The following is a 24,476-nucleotide window of genomic DNA, read 5'->3' as shown; positions in this document are numbered from 1 at the left end:
TCTGTTAATCACCAGTCCAGAATATGGACTGGTCCAACCCATCACTGCCAAGTTACTCCATTGTATATTAACAAATACTGTTGAGAACAGTATAACAAACATGAAAGGCAACTATATACTGGTATGCATGAAACAGAAACTTATGTATAGTTGTTGACATCCTACTACTCCTTGATGTATTGTCATTATACAGAAAACAAGCTATGCATGGCACAGTCCCCGTTAGTTATCAAATTTAAGATATATAGTTTTGTTTATAGTAATATAGCTGGAATATAACCATGTCAGGAATATGATTTTTTAATATTAAAATGATTGACATTTGTATCTGATCGTCAAACAAGTACTTGTCCATATTGAGAGATATTGCTCTGGAACAGCATTCAAAATCAGCCATTTTGAATACATGTATATATATAACATGATGTATAATGAATATATAAAATTTGAATATAATCAGTCAAGCATTTAAGAGATTTGGCTCTAGAAGCTCAATCATTAAAACAAAATGGCCGCCAGTCAGCCATTTTGAATCCAATCTGAAAAATAAAATGACGTGCATCAGGAACCCGTTATGTCTAATGTATGTACCAAGTTTGAACGAAATCCATCCATAAATGCCAGAAATGCTTGATATTTGATGATTTTTTAGCACAGAAATGACCACCATTCGGCCATTTTGAATAGGATCGTCAAACCAATATATGTTTATCTATGACATGATGTATAATGAATATTTAAAATTCAAATATAATCAGTCAAAACAAGTCGGAGATATGGATCTCCAAGCCCATTCATTAAAACAAAATGGCCACCAGACAGCCATTTTGAATCCGATCTGAAAAATAAATGATGTGCATCAGGAACCTGTAATGTCTATTATATGTACCAAGTTTGAACGAAATCCATCCATACATGCCAGAAATGCTTGATATTTGATGATTTTTAGGACAAAAATGGCCACCATTTGGCCATTTTGAATAGGATCGTCAAACCTATATATCTGTCTATCTATGACATGATGTATAATGAATATTTAAAATTTGAACATAGTCGGTGAAAGCAAGTCAGAGATATGGCACGAGAACCACATTTATTAAAACAAAATGGCCGCCAGTCGGCCATTTTGAATCTTATCTGAAAAACAAAATTATTTGCATCAAGGTCCTATAATGTCTAATGTATATACCAAGTTTGAACAAAATCCATCTGTAAACAGCCGAGAAATGCTTGATTTTTAGGATTTGTTAGCACAAAAATGGCCGCCATTCGGCCATCTTGAATCAGATCGTGAAACAAATTGACGTGCATATGTATAATATCATGTATGATGTATGTGTGAAGTTTGATTGTGATTGGTCCAGGCATTTCTAAGATACAGGTCCGGACGCACACACAGACGCACACAGGGACGCACAGACACACGGAGGTCAAAACATAAGTCCCCGTTTTCGGACTGCGTCCGAACGGGGACTAAAAATCATCTGGAGAGAATGATTGCAATTTACCTGAGATTCTTTAACTTTCTGATCAAATTTAGGAATTCTAGCTTCCTCTGTTCTTATTTGTTTGTTAAGTGGTTCCAATTCCTAATATTGAAAAAAAACGATGTAATATTATTAATTAATATATCTAACAAAAATATTCAGGAAAGGCAAGGTTTACAACAGCAAACAGTGAGTAACCTGGCCAAACCATCAAAATCCAAGATTTTCAGATGAATTATAATAGCCTAAACTGTAAAATCCTTGGCCAAACCATCAAATTGTCAGATGTTCAGATGACCTAATCCTTGGCCAAAGCCTCTAAATTTGGGTTCAAATAGGAGAATGTCATACTGCTTCACACTGATGACAAAAAAACTCTTAATATTAAATAATTACCTTTTCCATCTCATGTATTTGAGCCCATGCAAATGCCTGTTGTAATTTGCGTTTATTTTCTCTAAGTGTCTCTATACTTCCTAAATCTTTAAACTTTTGTTCATGCGATAAAACTTCTTTCTCTAAATCTGGAAGACCCTGTAAAGTGAAAATATTACGATTAATTGCAGTAACCATGAATACAGAATTTGTACAATGCAGTAACCATATACAGAATTTGTACATCGATTTTAATAATCCAGTATACTTTGTCTATGGTCAAAATAAGTCAGATTTTAATAATCCAGTATACTTTGTCTATGGTCAAAATAAGTCAGATTTTAATAATTCAATAATTCAATGCCCCTTGACTCCCCTTTTGATGCCCCTTACCACCCCTTTTGATGCCCCTCGACTCCACTTTTGATGCCCCTTACCTCCCCTTTTGATGCCCTTTACCTCCCCTTTTGATGCCCCTTACCTCCCTTTTGATGCCCCTTACCTCCCCTTTCGATGCCCCTTGACTCCCCTTTTGATGCCCCTTACCTCCCATTTTGATGCCCCTTACATCCCCCTTTCGATGCCCCTTGACTCCCCTTTCGATGCCCCTTGACTCCCCTTTCGATGCCCCTTACCTCCCATTTCGATGCCCCTTACCTCCCCCTTTCGATGCCCCTTGACTCCCCTTTCGATGCCCCTTACCTCCCCCTTTTGATGCCCCTTGACTCCTCTTTCGATGCCCCTTGACTCCCCTTTCGATGCCCCTCACCTCCCCTTTTGATGCCCCTCACCTCCCCTTTTGATGCCCCTTACCTCCCCTTTCGATGCCCCTTGACTCCCCTTTCGATGCCCCTTACCTCCCCCTTTCGATGCCCCTTGACTCCTCTTTCGATGCCCCTTACCTCCCCCTTTCGATGCCCCTTGACTCCTCTTTTGATGCCCCTTACCTCCCCTTTTGATGCCCCTCACCTCCCCTTTTGATGCCCCTCACCTCCCCTTTTGATGCCCCTTACCTCCCCTTTCGATGCCCCTTGACTCCCCTTTCGATGCCCCTTGACTCCCCTTTCGATGCCCCTTGACTCCCCCTTTTGATGCCCCTTACCTCCCCCTTTTGATGCCCCTTACCTCCCCTTTTGATGCCCCTTACCTCCCCCTTTCGATGCCCCTTGACTCCTCTTTCGATGCCCCTTGACTCCTCTTTCGATGCCCCTTGACTCCTCTTTCGATGCCCCTTACCTCCCCTTTCGATGCCAATTACCTCCCCTTTCGATGCCCCTTACCTCCCCTTTCGATGCCCCTTACCTCCCCTTTCGATGCCCCTTGACTCCCCTTTCGATGCCCCTTACCTCCCCTTTTGATGCCCCTTACCTCCCCCTTTTGATGCCCCTTACCTCCCCTTTTGATGACCCTCACCTCCCCCTTTCAATGCCCCTTGACTCCTCTTTTGATGCACCTTGCCTCCTCTTTTGATGCCCCTTACCTCCCCTTTCGGTGCCCCTTACCTCCCCTTTTGATGCCCCTTACCTCCCCTTTCGATGCCCCTTACCTCCCCTTTCGATGCCCCTTACCTCCCCTTTCGATGCCAATTACCTCCCCTTTCGATGCCCCTAACCTCCCCTTTTGATGCCCCTTACCTCCCCTTTCGATGCCCCTTGACTTCCCTTTTGATGCCCCTTACCTCCCCTTTTGATGCCCCTTACCTCCCCTTTTGATGCCCCTTATCTCCCCTTTTGATGCCCCTTACCTCCCCTTTTGATGCCCCTTACCACCCCTTTTGATGCCCCTTACCACCCCTTTTGATGCCCCTCGACTCCACTTTTGATGCCCCTTACCTCCCCTTTTGATGCCCTTTTGATGCCCCTTACCTCCCCTTTCGATGCCCCTTGACTCCTCTTTCGATGCCCTTGACTCCTCATTTGATGCCCCTTACCTCCCCCTTTCGATGCCCCTTGACTCCCCTTTCGATGCCCCTTACCTCCCTTTCGATGCCCCTTGACTCCCCTTTCGATGCCCCTTACCTCCCATTTTGATGCCCCTTACCTCCCCCTTTCGATGCCCCTTGACTCCCCTTTCGATGCCCCTTACCTCCCCCTTTCGATGCCCCTTGCCTCCCCTTTCGATGCCCCTTGACTCCCCTTTCGATGCCCCTTGCCTCCCCTTTCGAAGCCCCTTGACTCCCCCTTTCAATGCCCCTTGACTCCCCTTTTCAATGCCCCTTGACTCCCCTTTTGATGCCCCTTACCACCCCTTTTGATGCCCCTCGACTCCACTTTTGATGCCCCTTACCTCCCCTTTTGATGCCCTTTACCTCCCCTTTTGATGCCCCTTACCTCCCTTTCGATGCCCCTTACCTCCCCTTTCGATGCCCCTTGACTCCCCTTTCGATGCCCCTTACCTCCCATTTTGATGCCCCTTACATCCCCCTTTCGATGCCCCTTGACTCCCCTTTCGATGCCCCTTGACTCCGCTTTCGATGCCCCTTACCTCCCATTTAGATGCCCCACACCTCCCCCTTTCGATGCCCCTTGACTCCCCTTTCGATGCCCCTTACCTCCCCCTTTCGATGCCCCTTGACTCCTCTTTCGATGCCCCTTGACTCCCCTTTCGATGCCCCTTGACTCCCCTTTCGATGCCCCTTACCTCCCCCTTTCGATGCCTCTTGACTCCTCTTTCGATGCCTCTTGACTCCTCTTTCGATGCCCCTTACCTCCCCTTTCGATGCCAATTACCTCCCCTTTCGATGCCCCTTACCTCCCCTTTCGATGCCCCTTACCTCCCCCTTTCGATGCCCATTACCTCCCCCTTTTGATGCCCCTCACCTCCCCTTTTGATGCCCCTTACCTCCCCTTTTGATGCCCCTTACCTCCCCTTTCGATGCCCCTTGACTCCCATTTCGATGCCCCTTGACTCCCCTTTCGATGCCCCTTGACTCCCCTTTCGATGCCCCTTACCTCCCCCTTTTGATGCCCCTTACCTCCCCTTTTGATGCCCCTTACCTCCCCCTTTCGATGCCCCTTGACTCCTCTTTCGATGCCCCTTGACTCCTTTTTCGATGCCCCTTGACTCCTCTTTCGATGCCCCTTACCTCCCCTTTCGATGCCAATTACCTCCCCTTTCGATGCCCCTTACCTCCCCTTTCGATGCCCCTTACCTCCCCTTTCGATGCCCCTTGACTCCCCTTTCGATGCCCCTTACCTCCCCTTTTGATGCCCCTTACCTCCCCCTTTTGATGCCCCTTACCTCCCCTTTTGATGACCCTCACCTCCCCCTTTCAATGCCCCTTGACTCCTCTTTTGATGCACCTTGCCTCCTCTTTTGATGCCCCTTACCTCCCCTTTCGGTGCCCCTTACCTCCCCTTTTGATGCCCCTTACCTCCCCTTTCGATGCCCCTTGACTCCTCTTTCGATGCCCCTTACCTCCCCTTTCGATGCCAATTACCTCCCCTTTCGATGCCCCTTACCTCCCCCTTTCGATGCCCCTTACCTCCCCCTTTTGATGCCCCTTACCTCCCCTTTTGATGCCCCTCACCTCCCCTTTTGATGCCAATTACCTCCCCTTTCGATGCCCCTAACCTCCCCTTTTGATGCCCCTTACCTCCCCTTTCGATGCCCCTTGACTTCCCTTTTGATGCCCCTTACCTCCCCTTTTGATGCCCCTTACCTCCCCTTTTGATGCCCCTTATCTCCCCTTTCGATGCCCCTTACCTCCCCCTTTCGATGCCCCTTGACTCCTCTTTCGATGCCCCTTGACTCCCCTTTCGATGCCCCTTACCTCCCCCTTTCGATGCCCCTTACCTCCCCCTTTTGATGCCCCTTACCTCCCCTTTTGATGCCCCTCACCTCCCCTTTTGATGCCCCTCACCTCCCCTTTTGATGCCCCTTACCTCCCCTTTCGATGCCCCTTGACTCCCCTTTCGATGCCCCTTGACTCCCCTTTTGATGCCCCTTGACTCCCCCTTTTGATGCCCCTTACCTCCCCCTTTTGATGCCCCTTACCTCCCCTTTTGATGCCCCTTACCTCCCCCTTTCGATGCCCCTTGACTCCTCTTTCGATGCCCCTTGACTCCTCTTTCGATGCCCCTTGACTCCTCTTTCGATGCCCCTTACCTCCCCTTTCGATGCCAATTACCTCCCCTTTCGATGCCCCTTACCTCCCCTTTCGATGCCCCTTACCTCCCCTTTCGATGCCCCTTGACTCCCCTTTCGATGCCCCTTGACTCCCCTTTCGATGCCCCTTACCTCCCCTTTTGATGCCCCTTACCTCCCCCTTTTGATGCCCCTTACCTCCCCTTTTGATGACCCTCACCTCCCCCTTTCAATGCCCCTTGACTCCTCTTTTGATGCACCTTGCCTCCTCTTTTGATGCCCCTTACCTCCCCTTTCGGTGCCCCTTACCTCCCCTTTTGATGCCCCTTACCTCCCCTTTCGATGCCCCTTACCTCCCCTTTCGATGCCCCTTACCTCCCCTTTCGATGCCAATTACCTCCCCTTTCGATGCCCCTAACCTCCCCTTTTGATGCCCCTTACCTCCCCTTTCGATGCCCCTTGACTTCCCTTTTGATGCCCCTTACCTCCCCTTTTGATGCCCCTTACCTCCCCTTTTGATGCCCCTTATCTCCCCTTTTGATGCCCCTTACCTCCCCTTTTGATGCCCCTTACCACCCCTTTTGATGCCCCTTACCACCCCTTTTGATGCCCCTCGACTCCACTTTTGATGCCCCTTACCTCCCCTTTTGATGCCCTTTCGATGCCCCTTACCTCCCCTTTCGATGCCCCTTGACTCCTCTTTCGATGCCCTTGACTCCTCATTTGATGCCCCTTACCTCCCCCTTTCGATGCCCCTTGACTCCCCTTTCGATGCCCCTTACCTCCCTTTCGATGCCCCTTGACTCCCCTTTCGATGCCCCTTACCTCCCATTTTGATGCCCCTTACCTCCCCCTTTCGATGCCCCTTGACTCCCCTTTCGATGCCCCTTACCTCCCCCTTTCGATGCCCCTTGACTCCCCTTTCGATGCCCCTTGCCTCCCCTTTCGAAGCCCCTTGACTCCCCCTTTCAATGCCCCTTGACTCCCCTTTTCAATGCCCCTTGACTCCCCTTTTGATGCCCCTTACCACCCCTTTTGATGCCCCTCGACTCCACTTTTGATGCCCCTTACCTCCCCTTTTGATGCCCTTTACCTCCCCTTTTGATGCCCCTTACCTCCCTTTCGATGCCCCTTACCTCCCCTTTCGATGCCCCTTGACTCCCCTTTCGATGCCCCTTACCTCCCATTTTGATGCCCCTTACATCCCCCTTTCGATGCCCCTTGACTCCCCTTTCGATGCCCCTTGACTCCCCTTTCGATGCCCCTTACCTCCCATTTAGATGCCCCACACCTCCCCCTTTCGATGCCCCTTGACTCCCCTTTCGATGCCCCTTACCTCCCCCTTTCGATGCCCCTTGACTCCTCTTTCGATGCCCCTTGACTCCCCTTTCGATGCCCCTTACCTCCCCCTTTCGATGCCTCTTGACTCCTCTTTCGATGCCTCTTGACTCCTCTTTCGATGCCCCTTACCTCCCCTTTCGATGCCAATTACCTCCCCTTTCGATGCCCCTTACCTCCCCTTTCGATGCCCCTTACCTCCCCCTTTCGATGCCCATTACCTCCCCCTTTTGATGCCCCTCACATCCCCTTTTGATGCCCCTTACCTCCCCTTTTGATGCCCCTTACCTCCCCTTTCGATGCCCCTTGACTCCCATTTCGATGCCCCTTGACTCCCCTTTCGATGCCCCTTGACTCCCCTTTCGATGCCCCTTACCTCCCCCTTTTGATGCCCCTTACCTCCCCTTTTGATGCCCCTTACCTCCCCCTTTCAATGCCCCTTACTTTCCCTTTTGATGCCCCATACCTCCCCTTTTGATGCCCCATACCTCCATTTTTGATGCCCCATACCTCCATTTTTGATGCCCCATACCTCCCCTTTCGATGCCCCTTACCTCCCCTTTCGATGCCCCTTGACTCCCCTTTCGATGCCCCTTACCTCCCCTTTTGATGCCCCTTACCTCCCCCTTTTGATGCCCCTTACCTCCCCTTTTGATGACCCTCACCTCCCCCTTTCAATGCCCCTTGACTCCTCTTTTGATGCACCTTGCCTCCTCTTTTGATGCCCCTTACCTCCCCTTTTGATGCCCCTTACCTCCCCTTTCGATGCCCCTTGACTCCTCTTTCGATGCCCCTTACCTCCCCTTTCGATGCCAATTACCTCCCCTTTCGATGCCCCTAACCTCCCCTTTTGATGCCCCTTACCTCCCCTTTCGATGCCCCTTGACTTCCCTTTTGATGCCCCTTACCTCCCCTTTTGATGCCCCTTACCTCCCCTTTTGATGCCCCTTATCTCCCCTTTTGATGCCCCTTACCTCCCCTTTTGATGCCCCTTACCACCCCTTTTGATGCCCCTTACCACCCCTTTTGATGCCCCTCGACTCCACTTTTGATGCCCCTTACCTCCCCTTTTGATGCCCCTTTCGATGCCCCTTTTGCTGCCCTTTCGATGCCCCTTACCTCCCCTTTCGATGCCCCTTGACTCCTCTTTCGATGCCCTTGACTCCTCATTTGATGCCCCTTACCTCCCCCTTTCGATGCCCCTTGACTCCCCTTTCGATGCCCCTTACCTCCCTTTCGATGCCCCTTGACTCCCCTTTCGATGCCCCTTACCTCCCATTTTGATGCCCCTTACCTCCCCCTTTCGATGCCCCTTGACTCCCCTTTCGATGCCCCTTACCTCCCCCTTTCGATGCCCCTTGCCTCCCCTTTCGATGCCCCTTGACTCCCCTTTCGATGCCCCTTGCCTCCCCTTTCGAAGCCCCTTGACTCCCCCTTTCAATGCCCCTTGACTCCCCTTTTGATGCCCCTTACCACCCCTTTTGATGCCCCTCGACTCCACTTTTGATGCCCCTTACCTCCACTTTTGATGCCCTTTACCTCCCCTTTTGATGCCCCTTACCTCCCCTTTCGATGCCCCTTGACTCCCCTTTCGATGCCCCTTACCTCCCCTTTCGATGCCCCTTGACTCCCCTTTCGATGCCCCTTACCTCCCATTTTGATGCCCCTCACCTCCCCCTTTCGATGCCCCTTGACTCCCCTTTCGATGCCCCTTACCTCCCCCTTTCGATGCCCCTTGACTCCTCTTTCGATGCCCCTTGACTCCCCTTTCGATGCCCCTTACCTCCCCCTTTCGATGCCTCTTGACTCCTCTTTCGATGCCCCTTACCTCCCCTTTCGATGCCAATTACCTCCCCTTTCGATGCCCCTTACCTCCCCCTTTCGATGCCCCTTACCTCCCCCTTTCGATGCCCCTTACCTCCCCTTTTGATGCCCCTCACCTCCCCTTTTGATGCCCCTCACCTCCCCTTTTGATGCCCCTTACCTCCCCTTTTGATGCCCCTTACCTCCCCTTTTGATGCCCCTTACCTCCCCTTTCGATGCCCCTTGACTCCCCTTTCGATGCCCCTTGACTCCCCTTTCGATGCCCCTTGACTCCCCTTTCGATGCCCCTTGACTCCCCTTTCGATGCCCCTTGACTCCCCTTTCGATGCCCCTTACCTCCCCCTTTTGATGCCCCTTACCTCCCCTTTTGATGCCCCTTACCTCCCCCTTTCGATGCCCCTTGACTCCTCTTTCGATGCCCCTTGACTCCTCTTTCGATGCCCCTTGACTCCTCTTTCGATGCCCCTTACCTCCCCTTTCGATGCCAATTACCTCCCCTTTCGATGCCCCTTACCTCCCCTTTCGATGCCCCTTACCTCCCCTTTCGATGCCCCTTACCTCCCCTTTCGATGCCCCTTGACTCCCCTTTCGATGCCCCTTACCTCCCCTTTTGATGCCCCTTACCTCCCCCTTTTGATGCCCCTTACCTCCCCTTTTGATGACCCTTACCTCCCCCTTTCAATGCCCCTTGACTCCTCTTTTGATGCACCTTGCCTCCTCTTTTGATGCCCCTTACCTTCCCTTTCGGTGCCCCTTACCTCCCCTTTTGATGCCCCTTACCTCCCCTTTCGATGCCCCTTGACTCCTCTTTCGATGCCCCTTACCTCCCCTTTCGATGCCAATTACCTCCCCTTTCGATGCCCCTAACCTCCCCTTTTGATGCCCCTTACCTCCCCTTTCGATGCCCCTTGACTTCCCTTTTGATGCCCCTTACCTCCCCTTTTGATGCCCCTTACCTCCCCTTTTGATGCCCCTTATCTCCCCTTTTGATGCCCCTTACCTCCCCTTTTGATGCCCCTTACCACCCCTTTTGATGCCCCTCGACTCCACTTTTGATGCCCCTTACCTCCCCTTTTGATGCCCCTTTTGATGCCCCTTGACTCCCCTTTCGATGCCCCTTGACTCCCCTTTCGATGCCCTTACCTCCCCTTTCGATGCCCCTTACCTCCCCTTTCGATGCCCCTTGACTCCCCTTTCGATGCCCTTGACTCCTCATTCGATGCCCCTTGACTCCCCTTTCGATGCCCTTGACTCCTCTTTCGATGCCCTTGACTCCCCTTTCGATGCCCCTTACCTCCCCTTTCGATGCCCCTTGACTCCCCTTTCGATGCCCCTTGACTCCCCCTTTGATGCCCCTTACTTTCCCTTTTGATGCCCCATACCTCCCCTTTTGATGCCCCATACCTCCATTTTTGATGCCCCATACCTCCATTTTTGATGCCCCATACCTCCCCTTTTGATGCCCCTTGACTCCCCTTTTGATGCCCCTTGACTCCCCTTTCGATGCCCCTTGACTCCCCTTTCGATGCCCCTTGACTCCCCTTTCGATGCCCCTTGACTCCCCTTTCGATGCCCCTTGACTCCCGTTTCGATGCCCCTTGACTCCCGTTTCGATGCCCCTTGACTCCCGTTTCGATGCCCCTTGACTCCCGTTTCGATGCCCCTTGACTCCCGTTTCGATGCCCCTTGACTCCCGTTTCGATGCCCCTTGACTCCCGTTTCGATGCCCCATGACTCCCGTTTCGATGCCCCATGACTCCCGTTTCGATGCCCCTTGACTCCCCTTTCGATGCCCCTTGACTCCCCTTTCGATGCCCCTTGACGCCCCTTTCGATGCCCCTTGACTCCCCTTTCGATGCCCCTTGACTCCCCTTTCGATGCCCCTTGACTCCCCTTTCGATGCCCCTTGACTCCCCTTTCGATGCCCCTTGACTCCCCTTTCGATGCCCCTTGACTCCTCTTTCGATGCCCCTTGACTCCTCTTTCGATGCCCTTGACTCCTCTTTCGATGCCCTTGACTCCTCTTTTGATGCCCCTCACCTCCCCTTTCGATGCCCCTTACCTTCCCTTTCAATGCCCCTTACCTCCCCCTTTGATGCCCCTTACCTCCCCTTTTGATGCCCTTTACCTCCCCTTTTGATGCCCCTTACCTCCCCTTTTGATGCCCCTTGACTCCCCTTTCGATGCCCCTTGACTCCCCTTTCGATGCCCCTTGACTCCCCTTTCGATGCCCCTTGACTCCCCTTTCGATGCCCCTTGACTCCCCTTTCGATGCCCCTTGACTCCCCTTTCGATGCCCCTTACCTCCTCTCTTTTTTTGACAGTTTGTTCCATCAGTATCTTCTGTTCCTGAATTGTATTATAATCACTCGTCATTTGTTCCAACTGAGTAGCTTTGAGAAAAAACTGTAAAACACACTAGATATATGTGATTGCAGTTGGGTTAACTTAATAGTCTCAATCGAATAAGTAATTGCATGTCATAGCCCCTGTGAGTTATCAAGTTTGTAAAGCAATGGAAGTCATAGCCCCTGTGAGTTATCAAGTTTGTAAAGTCACTGCAAGACATAGCCCCTGTGAGTTATCAAGTTTGTAAAGTCACTGCATGAGATAGCCCCTGTGAGTTATCAAGTTTGTAAAGTCACTGCATGACATAGCCCCTGTGAGTTATCAAGTTTGTAAAGTCACTGCATGTCATAGCTCATGTGAGTTATCAAGTTTGTAAAGCAATGCAAGTCATAGCCCCTGTGAGTTATCAAGTTTGTAAAGCAATGCATGTCATAGCCCCTGTGAGTTATCAAGTTTGTAAAGTCACTGCATGTCATAACCACTGTGAGTTATCAAGTTTGTAAAGTCACTGCATGACATAGCCCCTGTGAGTTATCAAGTTTGTAAAGTCACTGCATGACATAGCCCCTGTGAGTTATCAAGTTTGTAAAGTCACTGCATGTCATAGCTCATGTGAGTTATCAAGTTGGTAAAGTCACTGCATGACATAGCCACTCAGTTATCAAGATTGTAAAATCACTGCATGACAAATCTTGTAATGGCTGGGTGTCAAATTATGTAATGGTTAGGTGTCAAATCATGTGATGGTTGGGTGTCAAATCTTGTGATGGTTGGGTGTCAAATCATGTAATGGTTAGGTGTCAAATCATGTGATGGGTGTCAAATCTTGTGATGGTTGGGTGTCAAATCATGTAATGGTTAGGTGTCAAATCATGTGATGGTTAGGTGTCAAATCATGTGATGGTTAGGTGTCAAATCAAGTAATGGTTAGGTGTGAAATCATGTGATGGTCAGGTGTAAAATCATGTAATGTTTGGGTGTAAAATCATGTAATTGTTAGGTGGCAAATCTTGTAATGGTTGGGTGTCAAATCATGTAATGGTTAGGTGTCAAATCATGTGATGGTTAGGTGTCAAATCATGTGATTGTTAGGTGTCAAATCATGTAATGGTTAGGTGTCAAATCAAGTAATGGTTAGGTGTCAAATCAAGTAATGGTTAGGTGTCAAATCATGTGATAGTTGGGTGTCAAATCTTGTGATGGTTGGGTGTCAAATCATGTAATGGTTAGGTGTCAAATCATGTGATGGTTAGGTGTCAAATCATGTAATGTTTGGGTATCAAATCATGTAATTGTTAGGTGGCAAATCTTGTAATGGTTGGGTGTCAAATCATGTAATTGTTAGGTGTCAAATCTTGTAATGGTTAGGTGTCAAATCTTGTAATGTTTGGGTGTCAAATCATGTAATGGTTAGGTGTCAAATCATGTGATGGTTAGGTGTCAAATCATGTGATGATTAGGTGTCAAATCATGTGACGGTTAGGTGTCAAATCATGTAATGGTTAGGTGTCAAATCATGTGATGGTTGGGTGTCAAATCTTGTGATGGTTGGGTGTCAAATCATGTAATGGTTAGGTGTCAAATCATGTGATGGGTGTCAAATCTTGTGATGGTTGGGTGTCAAATCATGTAATGGTTAGGTGTCAAATCATGTGACGGTTAGGTGTCAAATCAAGTAATGGTTAGGTGTGAAATCATGTGATGGTCAGGTGTAAAATCATGTGATGGGTGTCAAATCTTGTGATGGTTGGGTGTCAAATCATGTAATGGTTAGGTGTCAAATCAAGTGATGGTTAGGTGTCAAATCATGTGATGGTTAGGTGTCAAATCAAGTAATGGTTAGGTGTGAAATCATGTGATGGTCAGGTGTAAAATCATGTAATGTTTGGGTGTAAAATCATGTAATTGTTAGGTGGCAAATCTTGTAATGGTTGGGTGTCAAATCATGTAATGGTTAGGTGTCAAATCATGTGATGGTTAGGTGTCAAATCATGTGATTGTTAGGTGTCAAATCATGTAATGGTTAGGTGTCAAATCAAGTAATGGTTAGGTGTCAAATCAAGTAATGGTTAGGTGTCAAATCATGTGATAGTTGGGTGTCAAATCTTGTGATGGTTGGGTGTCAAATCATGTAATGGTTAGGTGTCAAATCATGTGATGGTTAGGTGTCAAATCATGTAATGTTTGGGGGTCAAATCATGTAATTGTTAGGTGGCAAATCTTGTAATGGTTGGGTGTCAAATCATGTAATTGTTAGGTGTCAAATCTTGTAATGGTTAGGTGTCAAATCTTGTAATGTTTGGGTGTCAAATCATGTAATGGTTAGGTGTCAAATCATGTGATGGTTAGGTGTCAAATCATGTGATGATTAGGTGTCAAATCATGTGATGGTTAGGTGTCAAATCATGTGATGGTTAGGTGTCAAATCATGTGATGGTTAGGTGTCAAATCATGTAATGGTTAGGTGTCAAATCATGTAATGGTTAGGTGTCAAATTATTTGATGGTTAGGTGTCAAATCATTTGATGGTTAGGTGTCAAATCATGTAATCGTTGCGTGTCAAATCATGTGATGGTTAGGTGGCAAATCTTGTAATGGTTAGGTGGCAAATCTTGTAATGGTTAGGTGGCAGATCATGTGATGGTTGGGTGGCAAATCTTGTACCGATTGGGTGTCAAATCATGTAATTGTTAGGTGTCAAATCATGTAGTGGTTAGGTGGCAAATCATGTAATGGGTAGGTGTCAAATCATGTAATGGGTAGGTGTCAAATCAAGTAATGGGTAGGTGTCAAATCATGTGATGGGTAGGTGTCAAATCATGTGATTGTTAGGTGTCAAATCATGTAATGGTTAGGTGTCAAATCAAGTAATGTTTGGGTGTCAAATCTTGTAATGTTTGGGTGTCAAATCATGTAATGGTTAGGTGTCAAAGCTTGTGATGGTTGGGTGTCAAATCATGTAATGGTTAGGTGTCAAATCATGTGATGGTTAGGTGTCAAATCATGTGATGGTTAGGTGTCAAATCATGTGATGGTTAGGTGTCAAATCATGTGATGGTTAGGTGTCAAATCATGTAATGGTTAGGCGTCAAATCAAGTAATGGTTAGGTGTCAAATTATTTGATGGTTAGGTGTCAAATCATTTGATGGTTAGATGTCAAATCATGTAATCGTTGGGTGTCAAATCATGTGATGGTTAGGTGGCAAATCTTGTAATGGTTAGGTGGCAAATCTTGTAATGGTTAGGTGGCAAATCTTGTAATGGTTAGGTGGCAAATCATGTGATGGTTGGGTGTCAAATCATGTAATGGTTAGGTGTCAAATCATGTAATTGTTAGGTGTCAAATCATGTAGTGGTTAGGTGGCAAATCAAGTAATGGGTAGGTGTCAAATTAAGTAATGGGTAGGTGTCAAATCATGTGATGGTTAGGTGTCAAATCATGTGATGGTTAGGTGTCAAATCATGTGATGGTTAGGTGTCAAATCTTGTGATGGTTGGGTGTCAAATCATGTAATGGTTAGGTGTCAAATCATGTGATGGTTAGGTGTCAAATCATGTGATGGTTACAGTACAGTTCTCGCCGAAGCTTTGGCTTTTGTGGTATCATTGTCGCATACGCATGGCTTCATTGTCACCTCAGCATCGCATCATTGTGGCATCAGCTTCGCGTCATTGAAAATTGAAGCTGTGTTCGCCTCTCTTATTTTGTGGCATCATCGTGGCCTCAGCTTCGCAGTCTCATGGCATGAACATGGCATCAACTTCAAAGTATTGTGACATGAGTATGACCTCATTATTTTCACATGGAAAGGCAGTAGAGAAAAAACACATGTACAGAAGTTCGATATGTAATCGATTTGAAATTCAAAGCGGTAAGGGGAATAAAATAATATGACCAAGAGTATAATGACATTTTAAAAAGATATCTTGTTTATTTAATGTTGCGAGTATTGGGTACCAAAAACTATGTGAAGTACATGTACATTGCAATCTGCAAGGTGACGAGTGTCATATTGACTGCAAGGAAAAACGTGATAAATTTAAATCACACGATGCAATCGTCGTTCGGAAACAACACAATTTGCTATATGAAATGAAACTGTTCTTGTTATAAAATTACTTTATTTTCGTTCATTTTATTTGCTTGTAAGAGAACAGATTCAGATTCCTCATTTTGGTGGTATTTTTCTGTGTTTCGTTTAGTTTTAGCCGAGTTCGATCCCATGCCCGGACTACTAATACATGGAAAACACGCGAACGCCGCCTGGCATTGTCGCCTGCCATCTTGATACAAAGTTCCAAAACAAGTGCGTACATTTCCAACTATGATTGGATGGTTGTGGTGGCGTCGGTCTGGTAAAATTTTACATCCAATTTTCAAAATTAAGTCACGATCAGTGACCTGAGCTCGATCTATACGTACTTTAAAAGTATTCTCACAACAAAATATTTTCGAATAAAAACGAGCCACAGGCCTGGTAAAAAATCGAATAGCACTTGACATGCAGAAATAATTTATTGGGCTTCACAAAAAAAAGTCTTCATTTAGTTGTAGCCGTAAATATTTGGTGACCAGTCGATGAACAATTTGAAACTCGTTATACACACGGAAGTCCTTCGATACTGAATATCATCGACCCCAATCTGGTTTACCTTATTTCCCAACTTGCAAAACTGATTTGTATCTCAGCCCAGTTTTTCTTTTTTTTCTTTTTTTGAACTGAGGTCAAATCCCAGCCGTTTGTCAAAATATACCGATGTTTTTCAGTGAATTTGTGAAGCCTGTCACAGCACAGTGAATCGACGCCGGAGATTGGACAGTACGACGACCCTTCAATGAGCGTCAAATATGCTTTGTTACAACATCATTGATTTGCTGAAAGTCACCTGATCGGAGCACGACCTGGGTCTCAGAACCATATTTGTCCGTACACGGTTACTAGTAACCGTGGTCTGTATTATCAACGGGACTTTGCGAGAGAACCACACCCACATTTTCAACCATTTTTAGCGCGGAAGTTGCCAACAAATGTCGAAAAACTCGTGAATTTTATGGATTTGAATAAAATAAAGCTCGCGATTGGTAAGACTGGTTAATAATCCCCCGATGCTCTTCGAATTTTTTTAATTTTATTTCAAGGCGAGAAATGGATAATTGAAGTTCCATCGATTTCAAGGCGACTGTTTCACCGCGACAACTCTACGCTGTGTTGTAGTTTCACGAGGTAAAAAATATATATAATAAATAGTACATGTTTAATTATTTGGTTTTACAGCCCGCAAATTACGGGACATGATCCCATGAATTACGATAAATAAATGCTGATTCTGTTGAATAATGGACGTCGGGACCAATTGGAGAAACCAACGGGGATCGATATTCCAAACAAATTATGAGGACACGGTCGGTGGACATTTCAAACAAATGAAATTATTAACGAAAGACGAGATTTTTCCAGATATTTACGAACATACTGTCACAACAAATATATGCAAAATTGACAAATACACAAAGGGATATTAGGTTTTATTTTAGCCTTAGAAATATTTTCTTTCACTCAGTCCATGCGTGGGACTTCTATTTAGCTTCATGGTCCTTCGGCTTGTGTTCTCCTTGGGGGAAATAACAATATTTATACAAATCGTAAACTCAACACAGTCAGGAAAAGAAACCCTGACAACCATGTCGTACTTCTGTTGAAATACATTTTGTAGCAGTGCGTCACGTCAGAATATTGTTTAAAATAAAATAGTCAATCCCAGCCAAATCTAGGTCAAAGGGTCAGATTGCGTGCATATAATTATAGATAGTTAAAACGAAAAGTATTTGAACTTTTGACGGTTGTTTAACGTCTGTGCACAGTTACTAAACTAGTAATCGTGATCTATGAAAACCAGAAAATTGTTAGTAGTCCGAATTTTTGCACAGTCGAAAATAAAGCGGAAATTCAACAAGCGGTCGCAAAAGCGAGCGATTGAAAAGCGGAAGCGGGCGAGAGGTTGGGCGAAATGAGTTCTGTACTTCTTTGTTTGATGAAGCGATGCTGATGCCACATTGTCGCCATAATGAGGCCACAATGAAGCGAAGCGATAACCGCCTAACTTTTTAATGTCGCGACATTGAAGCGATGCTGAAGCCATAACAATGCCATAATGATGCGATGCTGAAGCGAAGGTGAAGCTGAAGTGAAGCCAAAGCTTCCGTGAGAACTGTACTGTAGGTGTCAAATCAAGTAATGGTTAGGTGTGAAATCATGTGATGGTCAGGTGTAAAATCATGTAATGTTTGGGTGTCAAATCAAGTAATGGTTAGGTGTCAAATCAAGTAATGGTTATGTGTCAAATCAAGTAATGGTTATGTGTCAAATCAAGTAATGGTTAGGTGTCAAATCAAGTAATGGTTAGGTGTCAAATCATGTAATGGTTAGGTGTCAAATCAAGTAATGGTTAGGTGTCAAATCTTGTAATGTTTGGGTGTCAAATCTTGTAATGTTTGGGTGTCAAATCATGTAATGGTTAGGTGTCAAATCATGTGATGGTTAGGTGTCAAATCATGTGATGGTTAGGTGTCAAATCATGTAATTGTTAGGTGTCAAATCAAGTAATGGTTAGGTGTCAAATTATTTGATGGTTAGGTGTCAAATAATTTGATGGTTAGGTGTCAAATCATGTAATCGTTGGGTGTCAAATCATGTGATGGTTAGGTGGCAAATCTTGTAATGGTTAGGTGGCAAATCTTGTAATGGTTAGGTAGCAAATCATGTAATGATTGAGTGTCAAATCTTGTGATGGTTAGGTGTCAAATCTTGTGATGGTTAGGTGTCAAACCTTGTGATGGTTAGGTGTCAAATCAAGTAATGGTTGGGTGTCAAATCATGTAATGGTTGGGTGTCAAATCATGTAATGGTTGGGTGTCAAATCATGTGATGGTTAGGTGTCAAATCATGTAATGGTTATGTGTCAAATCTTGTAATGGCTGGGTGTCAAATCTTGTGATGGTTAGGTGTCAAATCTTGTGATGGTTAGGTGTCAAATCAAGTAATGGTTAGGTGTCAAATCAAGTAATGGTTAGGTGTCAAATCAAGTAATGGTTAGATGTCAAATCAAGTAATGGTTAGGTGTCAAACCTTGTGATGGTTAGGTGTCAAATCATGTAATGGTTAGGTGTCAAATCATGTAATGGTTAGGTGTCAAATCAAGTAATGGTTGGGTGTCAAATCATGTAATGGTTGGGTGTCAAATCATGTGATGGTTAGGTGTCAAATCATGTAATGGTTATGTGTCAAATCTTGTAATGGCTGGGTGTCAAATCATGTAATGGTTAGATGTCAAATCATATAATGGTTGGGTGTCAAATCATGTAATGGTTAGGTGTCAAATCTTGTAATTGTTGGATGTCAAATCTTGTGATGGTTAGGTGTCAAATCTCGTAATGGTTAGGTGTCAAATCATATAATGGTTTGGTGTCAAATCATGTAATGGTTAGGTGTCAAATCATGTAATGGTTATGTGTCAAATCTTGTAATGGCTGGGTGTCAAATCATGTAATGGTTAGATGTCAAATCATATAATGGTTGGGTGTCAAATCATGTAATGGTTAGGTGTCGAATCTTGTAATTGTTGGATGTCAAATCTTGTGATGGTTAGGTGTCAAATCTCGTAATGGTTAGGTGTCAAATCATATAATGGATGGGTGTCAAATCATGTAATGTTTGGGTGTCAAATCATGTAATGGTTAGGTATCAAATCTTGTAAGCAAGGCAGACAAGGAGCAATAACAAACTCACCTTGTATTTGTCATGTGGATTCTTGGAATGTAGAAAATTTCTGCTGGTATCTTGATTGAGAATAGACACTGGATTATCAACCTGTAATCATATTTACATAGCAAATTTACACAGTAATATATCTAAGGTAGAGACAAAATTCTGACAAGTCATTACAAAACTTTGAATGAAACATTGTCTCATACACTTTTGTAATTGGTGTCTAGATTTAAGAGCAAGGCCAACAAAAACAAGCAGACAATGCACAGTCCCTATGTTTTGTTTTTTACTGATAGTCAATTTCAGTGTTCAGTAAAAATCATGTTAATCTACACCAAAGGGCACCATTCACCATCTGTATGTCAATTTTAATGCAGTATGACTGGAAGTACATAGACTGACAAAATGTTATAATCACACATATAGACATATTCAAGCGACTTTACGATCAAAATAGCCCCACTGTCTTCAGAGTATCTTTTTAACAAAGTTGATAATGTTCTATATGATATTAGCTATATGCCATGACCATTGTTTATACACTAGGCAGTTGTTAAAATTGTTCTCTTGCTTAAAAACCATACTAAGTATCAAAGTAATAAGACTGGTAGTTTTCAAGAAGAGGTCAAAAATAGCATTTTTACCAAAACTGCCAAGAATAGAGAATTGAAGATATTAACACAAAATAAACAAATCTGACAGAGGTCCGCCTATGGTACCTACATACCAAGTATCAAAGCAATTGAGCTGTTAGTTTTCATGAAGTTAAAAATGCAATTGTTGACGGATGACGAACGAACAATGACGGACAATCACCCATATAAACAGCTCAAACTGATTGCCGACTATTACCTGAATGTTAAATTGATCTAGTATATGTGATAATTCCTCTCTCTTGGTTGAAACTATTTTACCACTAGTTGATTTCAGTTTATACTGTGTGCCACCATCTGCAGATAGTTTACGTTCTACAACAATAGAGTTCCCATACAATTCAGACTTGAAGGCATCAGTACCTCGATTACGTAGCTTTATTGCAACTTCAGCAGTGCTGTGGAAGAAAGAAATCATATTTTATATCATTTGCTTTAACTTGGAATCCAAACCCAGCCCAAAATTTAGTTTACCAAGACATTTAGTTTCCTGACGACAATATCACTTTTTACCAGAAATGACAAAACCATTCATTAAAATTAGAGAATTAAAGATATCATCACAAAATGAACAAATCTAAGGGGTCTGCCCATGGTACATATACAAGTATCAAAGCAATAAGAATTGTAGTTTTCAAGAAGAAGCCAAAAAAGTAAAAAGTTGACACAGACGATGATGGACAATCACTAATAATGATAAGCTTCACTCAAGAAAGTCGACAGCAGAGTTAAAAATAGGCCAATTAGCCTGTCACTCACTGGTTTTTGCCAAAAACAAACAGCATTTCATTTGAAAATAGGGTAGTGTACATGTATAACACTATTACCGTGTATATTAACAAGCAGCCTCTCGAATTGAAGATATGATCATGAAATGAACAAATCTGAGAGAGGTCTACCCAAGGTACATATACACCAAGTATCAAAGCATTCAGGCTTGTAGTTTTCAAGAAGAAGTCGAAAAAGTAAAACATTGACACGGACGACGACGGACAATCACTCATATGATAAGCTCCGCTCGACAAAGTCAACAGCGGAGCTAATAAAAGCACAGATTTCCAACGACTCTCGCTGCAGGCAAGATTATGTTTAACAAATATATATAAAAGACCACTAGCATTATTTCTATACAGCTATACATCTAACTGTATTAGCAGATCATAACAGCCACGAATACATGCATCTCAACACTAGGTGATGTGCAAAACTAATGTGCTGTAATTTACACAAATGAATGTGCTGCTAATAAAGCAAATATTGTAGAAATATCAAAAACCTTTGTACAATGCATTATAACAAAGTTATGTGAATAAGTATATTTATTTTTTACCTCTGACCATCTTTAATGAAAGCCTTGACTGATGAACCTCTGTTGGTAACAGTTGCTTTACCACCCAGACCAACAACCATAGCTGTTAACACAGCACTCTTACCACCTATAAGCAATAGCAATAAACTTCACATGATAAAAAACTGTGCTGTCAATTGAGCAAACATTTCACGAATTACAACCAACAACAGCAATAAACAACAAACTAGCATACTTCAGGGGGCTAAAAACACAATACACAAAATAGCATACTGTACATAACTTCTACTACAACCCATTATCTTCCCAATGTATGAATCGTGTAAAAATAAAACAGATTGTACATGGCCAAAAAATAATGAAAGGACTGATGAAAAGTCCTGTATCAACACAAAACATTCCTTCCAATACCTTATAATTCTTTATCATTAGAGACAATCATATTTGTATAACACAACTTACTTCCATTTCGTCCCACAATAAAATTAACATTAGGCCCAAAGTTGAACTCCAGTCGACTGTGACACATAAAATTCTTTAAAGTTACCCTTTCAATGATACCAACTTCTGCTTCAGTCTACAGAGCAATGGATACATACATAGAAAATGATTTGAAATCAATCTAATTATCAACTTCTGCTCAAGATTAGACAGCAATGGATACATACAGAATGATTCGAAATCAGTCTAATTATCAACTTCTGCTCAAGATTAGACAGCGATGAATACATACAAAATGATTTGAAATCAATCTAATTATCAACTTCTGCTCAAGTTTAGACAGCGATGAATACATACAAAATGATTTGAAATCAATCTAATTATCAACTTCTGCTCAAGTTTAGACAGCGATGAATACATACAAAATGATTTGAAATCAATCTAATTATCAACTTCTGCTCAAGTTTAGACAGCGATGAATACATACAAAATGATCTGAAATCAATCTAATTAACTTCTCAAGTTAAGACCGCGATAAATACATACAAAATGATTTGAAATCAATCTAATTAACTTCTCCTCAAGTTAAGACAGCGATAGATACATACAAAATGATTTGAAATCAATCTAATTAACTTCTCCTCAAGTTAAGACAGCGATGAATACATACAAAATGATTTGAAATCAATCTAATTAACTTCTCCTCAAGTTTAGACAGCGATGAATACATACAAAATGATTTGAAATCAATCTAATTATTAAATTTTGCTCAAGTTTAGACAGCAATGGATACATACAGAATGTTCTGACTCACCGAATTTGGAGTTATAAAATCTGGATTTTGTGATTGATCCATTTCATTTTCACTGGATTCCTCATCACTGGATACAAAGCGTCCTTTCTTGGCTGGAGGCGTACCACTATCAATTCGTCCACTACGCCTGGACATTTTTAGATCTTACTCTGTTGGCAAGATAAAGCAATATTTCTAAAATGGCCACAAGATGTATTTTTTTTAGAACTTTTTTTATCCATGAAAATTGTGCCCCCCTAAGATGAATCATTTTGTAGGAATTTTGAATCACAATGGAATTCATCAAGTTGAGTCACTTTGGTAAGAGGTGCTTCTGAAGGCAAAACTACACTGTTGTAACACCAGGTTTCCTTTGTTTTTATGCTCACATTTGTTGTCTGTAAGGGAAGAACTTGTGTTACAAAAAATTTCTATGTCACTGGTGTGTAAGGGAAGAACTTGTGTTACTAGAAATTTCTGTGTCATTCGTGTGTAAGGGAAGAACTTGTGTTTTCTTCAACTTATAGCACTAAAAGTAGATGTATGTGACTGAATATCACAGTGATTGTATGCTTTATTTATGAACCATTGAAAGGATGTGCTGCTGAGCTTGAATATTTCTGTCAATCAATGTCACATGATGCTGAGACAGGATGAGTCAGTCTAATTTTCACAAACATTCACACTCTTCCTAATGTGTTGTTCCTTATCACATAAGGGCTTGAAAGAAGACAATGGAAATCACCTTCGCAAATTCAAATCAAAGAAAGCTTAGAAAGTACTCCCGTGTGCTAAGAGTAAATTGAGATATCAGTGTTAATTAATTATGTTAATTAGGTGATTAATAAGCATAAATATTTACCAAAAACTAATTGGGTCTCTGAATAGTTCTCTTTAAAAGTTTCATTAAATCCAATTTGTGGTTCTTTATATATCAGTGGAACAGTACGCAAATTAGGTAATTAATATCCAATTAAAACTAATCAGGTCTCTGCATAGTCCTAGAAGTCTCATTAAAATATAATGATTAGTGAAAATTAACTAATTATGCTAATAAGTAATTAATATGCACAAATATTTACCCAAAAACTAATCAGGAGTCTGCACAGTCCTTAAGTAACTATGTACCAAGTGTCATTGAAATGTGATGATTACAAAAATTGATTAATCATTATGCAAATTAGGTAATTAATATTGCACAGATTTTTACCCAAAACTAATCAAATCTACGCATTAGTTTGGAGCATCTGTGTGCAAAGTTTCATCTAAATCTAATGAGTGGTTCTTTAGATATCAGTGGAACAGTCATGGAACAGCTAAAAATCAGCTAATTATCATGCAAATTAGGTAATTACAGACAGACAGAGACACACTAACTGCAAAAACTCCCTTTTTGTGCTTCGCACAAAGGAGTCAAAAACGTTACTGTGGAGAGTATGAGACAGAAATACCCCTAGTTTTTTGAAATGATCAAAATTAATGTTGAGATTACTATTGTTCACTGTTATGTTCCGAGTCAGATATGGTCTGTCTCAGAAACTTTACGCATATAGTTAATAGACACATAACCATCATGATCTAATCGGGAAAGAACGATTCTGCGCTGATATGCAGAAATCAATCCATCCAAAAATAAAACTATTCTACTTATTAACTTATTATTTGATCGCAGACATGAATTCACAAAAACAGGCGATGAACTTTTCGATGTGTCACTATCTAGCCATGTCTTACAATGGAAATGAGATATCATGATGTGAACATGCTGACTTTGCAAACACTTGTAACGTACATATCTAAAAACTACAGACTAAATAGACTAAAATCCCCAAAGATCAAAGAAACTGTAGTGAGAGTAGTTGTTACGTAGAAGGTAGTCTGGCTACGAATTGGTTCATTGTTTGTCGCCTGAGAAGAAGGGATGGATGCAGATATTTCCTGAAGGAGTAATTCTGCCAGTTCCCCAGGAGTTTGATTACTCAGTTGATATTCCTGAATACAATGCCCATGAATCATCACCCCGGCGAAAACTGTGGGTTGAATACTGATTAGCA

General features: G+C 43.5%; 1 protein-coding gene across 3 annotated transcripts in view; it reads right to left on the bottom strand.

The window, feature by feature from the left end:
- The window catches only part of LOC100375430 (structural maintenance of chromosomes protein 6-like), a 128,138-nt gene that overhangs the window by 93,861 nt on the left and 9,801 nt on the right, over positions 1 to 24,476 (bottom strand). For all 3 annotated transcript variants that reach the window (XM_085502548.1, XM_085502557.1, XM_085502563.1), the window contains exons 2-9: positions 22,444 to 22,592; positions 21,651 to 21,765; positions 21,210 to 21,315; positions 20,079 to 20,277; positions 19,248 to 19,328; positions 11,415 to 11,516; positions 1,884 to 2,021; positions 1,509 to 1,589 (exon numbers count right to left, since the gene is read on the bottom strand). In XM_085502548.1, the coding sequence (XP_085358674.1) occupies positions 1,509 to 1,589; positions 1,884 to 2,021; positions 11,415 to 11,516; positions 19,248 to 19,328; positions 20,079 to 20,277; positions 21,210 to 21,315; positions 21,651 to 21,765; positions 22,444 to 22,578 (957 nt within the window). In that variant the 5' untranslated portion in view covers positions 22,579 to 22,592. The remainder of the gene's footprint in view (positions 1 to 1,508; positions 1,590 to 1,883; positions 2,022 to 11,414; positions 11,517 to 19,247; positions 19,329 to 20,078; positions 20,278 to 21,209; positions 21,316 to 21,650; positions 21,766 to 22,443; positions 22,593 to 24,476) is intronic.

The sequence above is a fragment of the Saccoglossus kowalevskii genome, chromosome 1 (assembly GCF_978046115.1).
Source record: "Saccoglossus kowalevskii chromosome 1, keSacKowa6.1, whole genome shotgun sequence".
NCBI lineage: Eukaryota > Metazoa > Hemichordata > Enteropneusta > Harrimaniidae > Saccoglossus > Saccoglossus kowalevskii.
The sequence above is the reverse complement of the archived record's forward strand: the minus strand, read 5'-3'. Positions and strand labels throughout refer to the sequence as shown.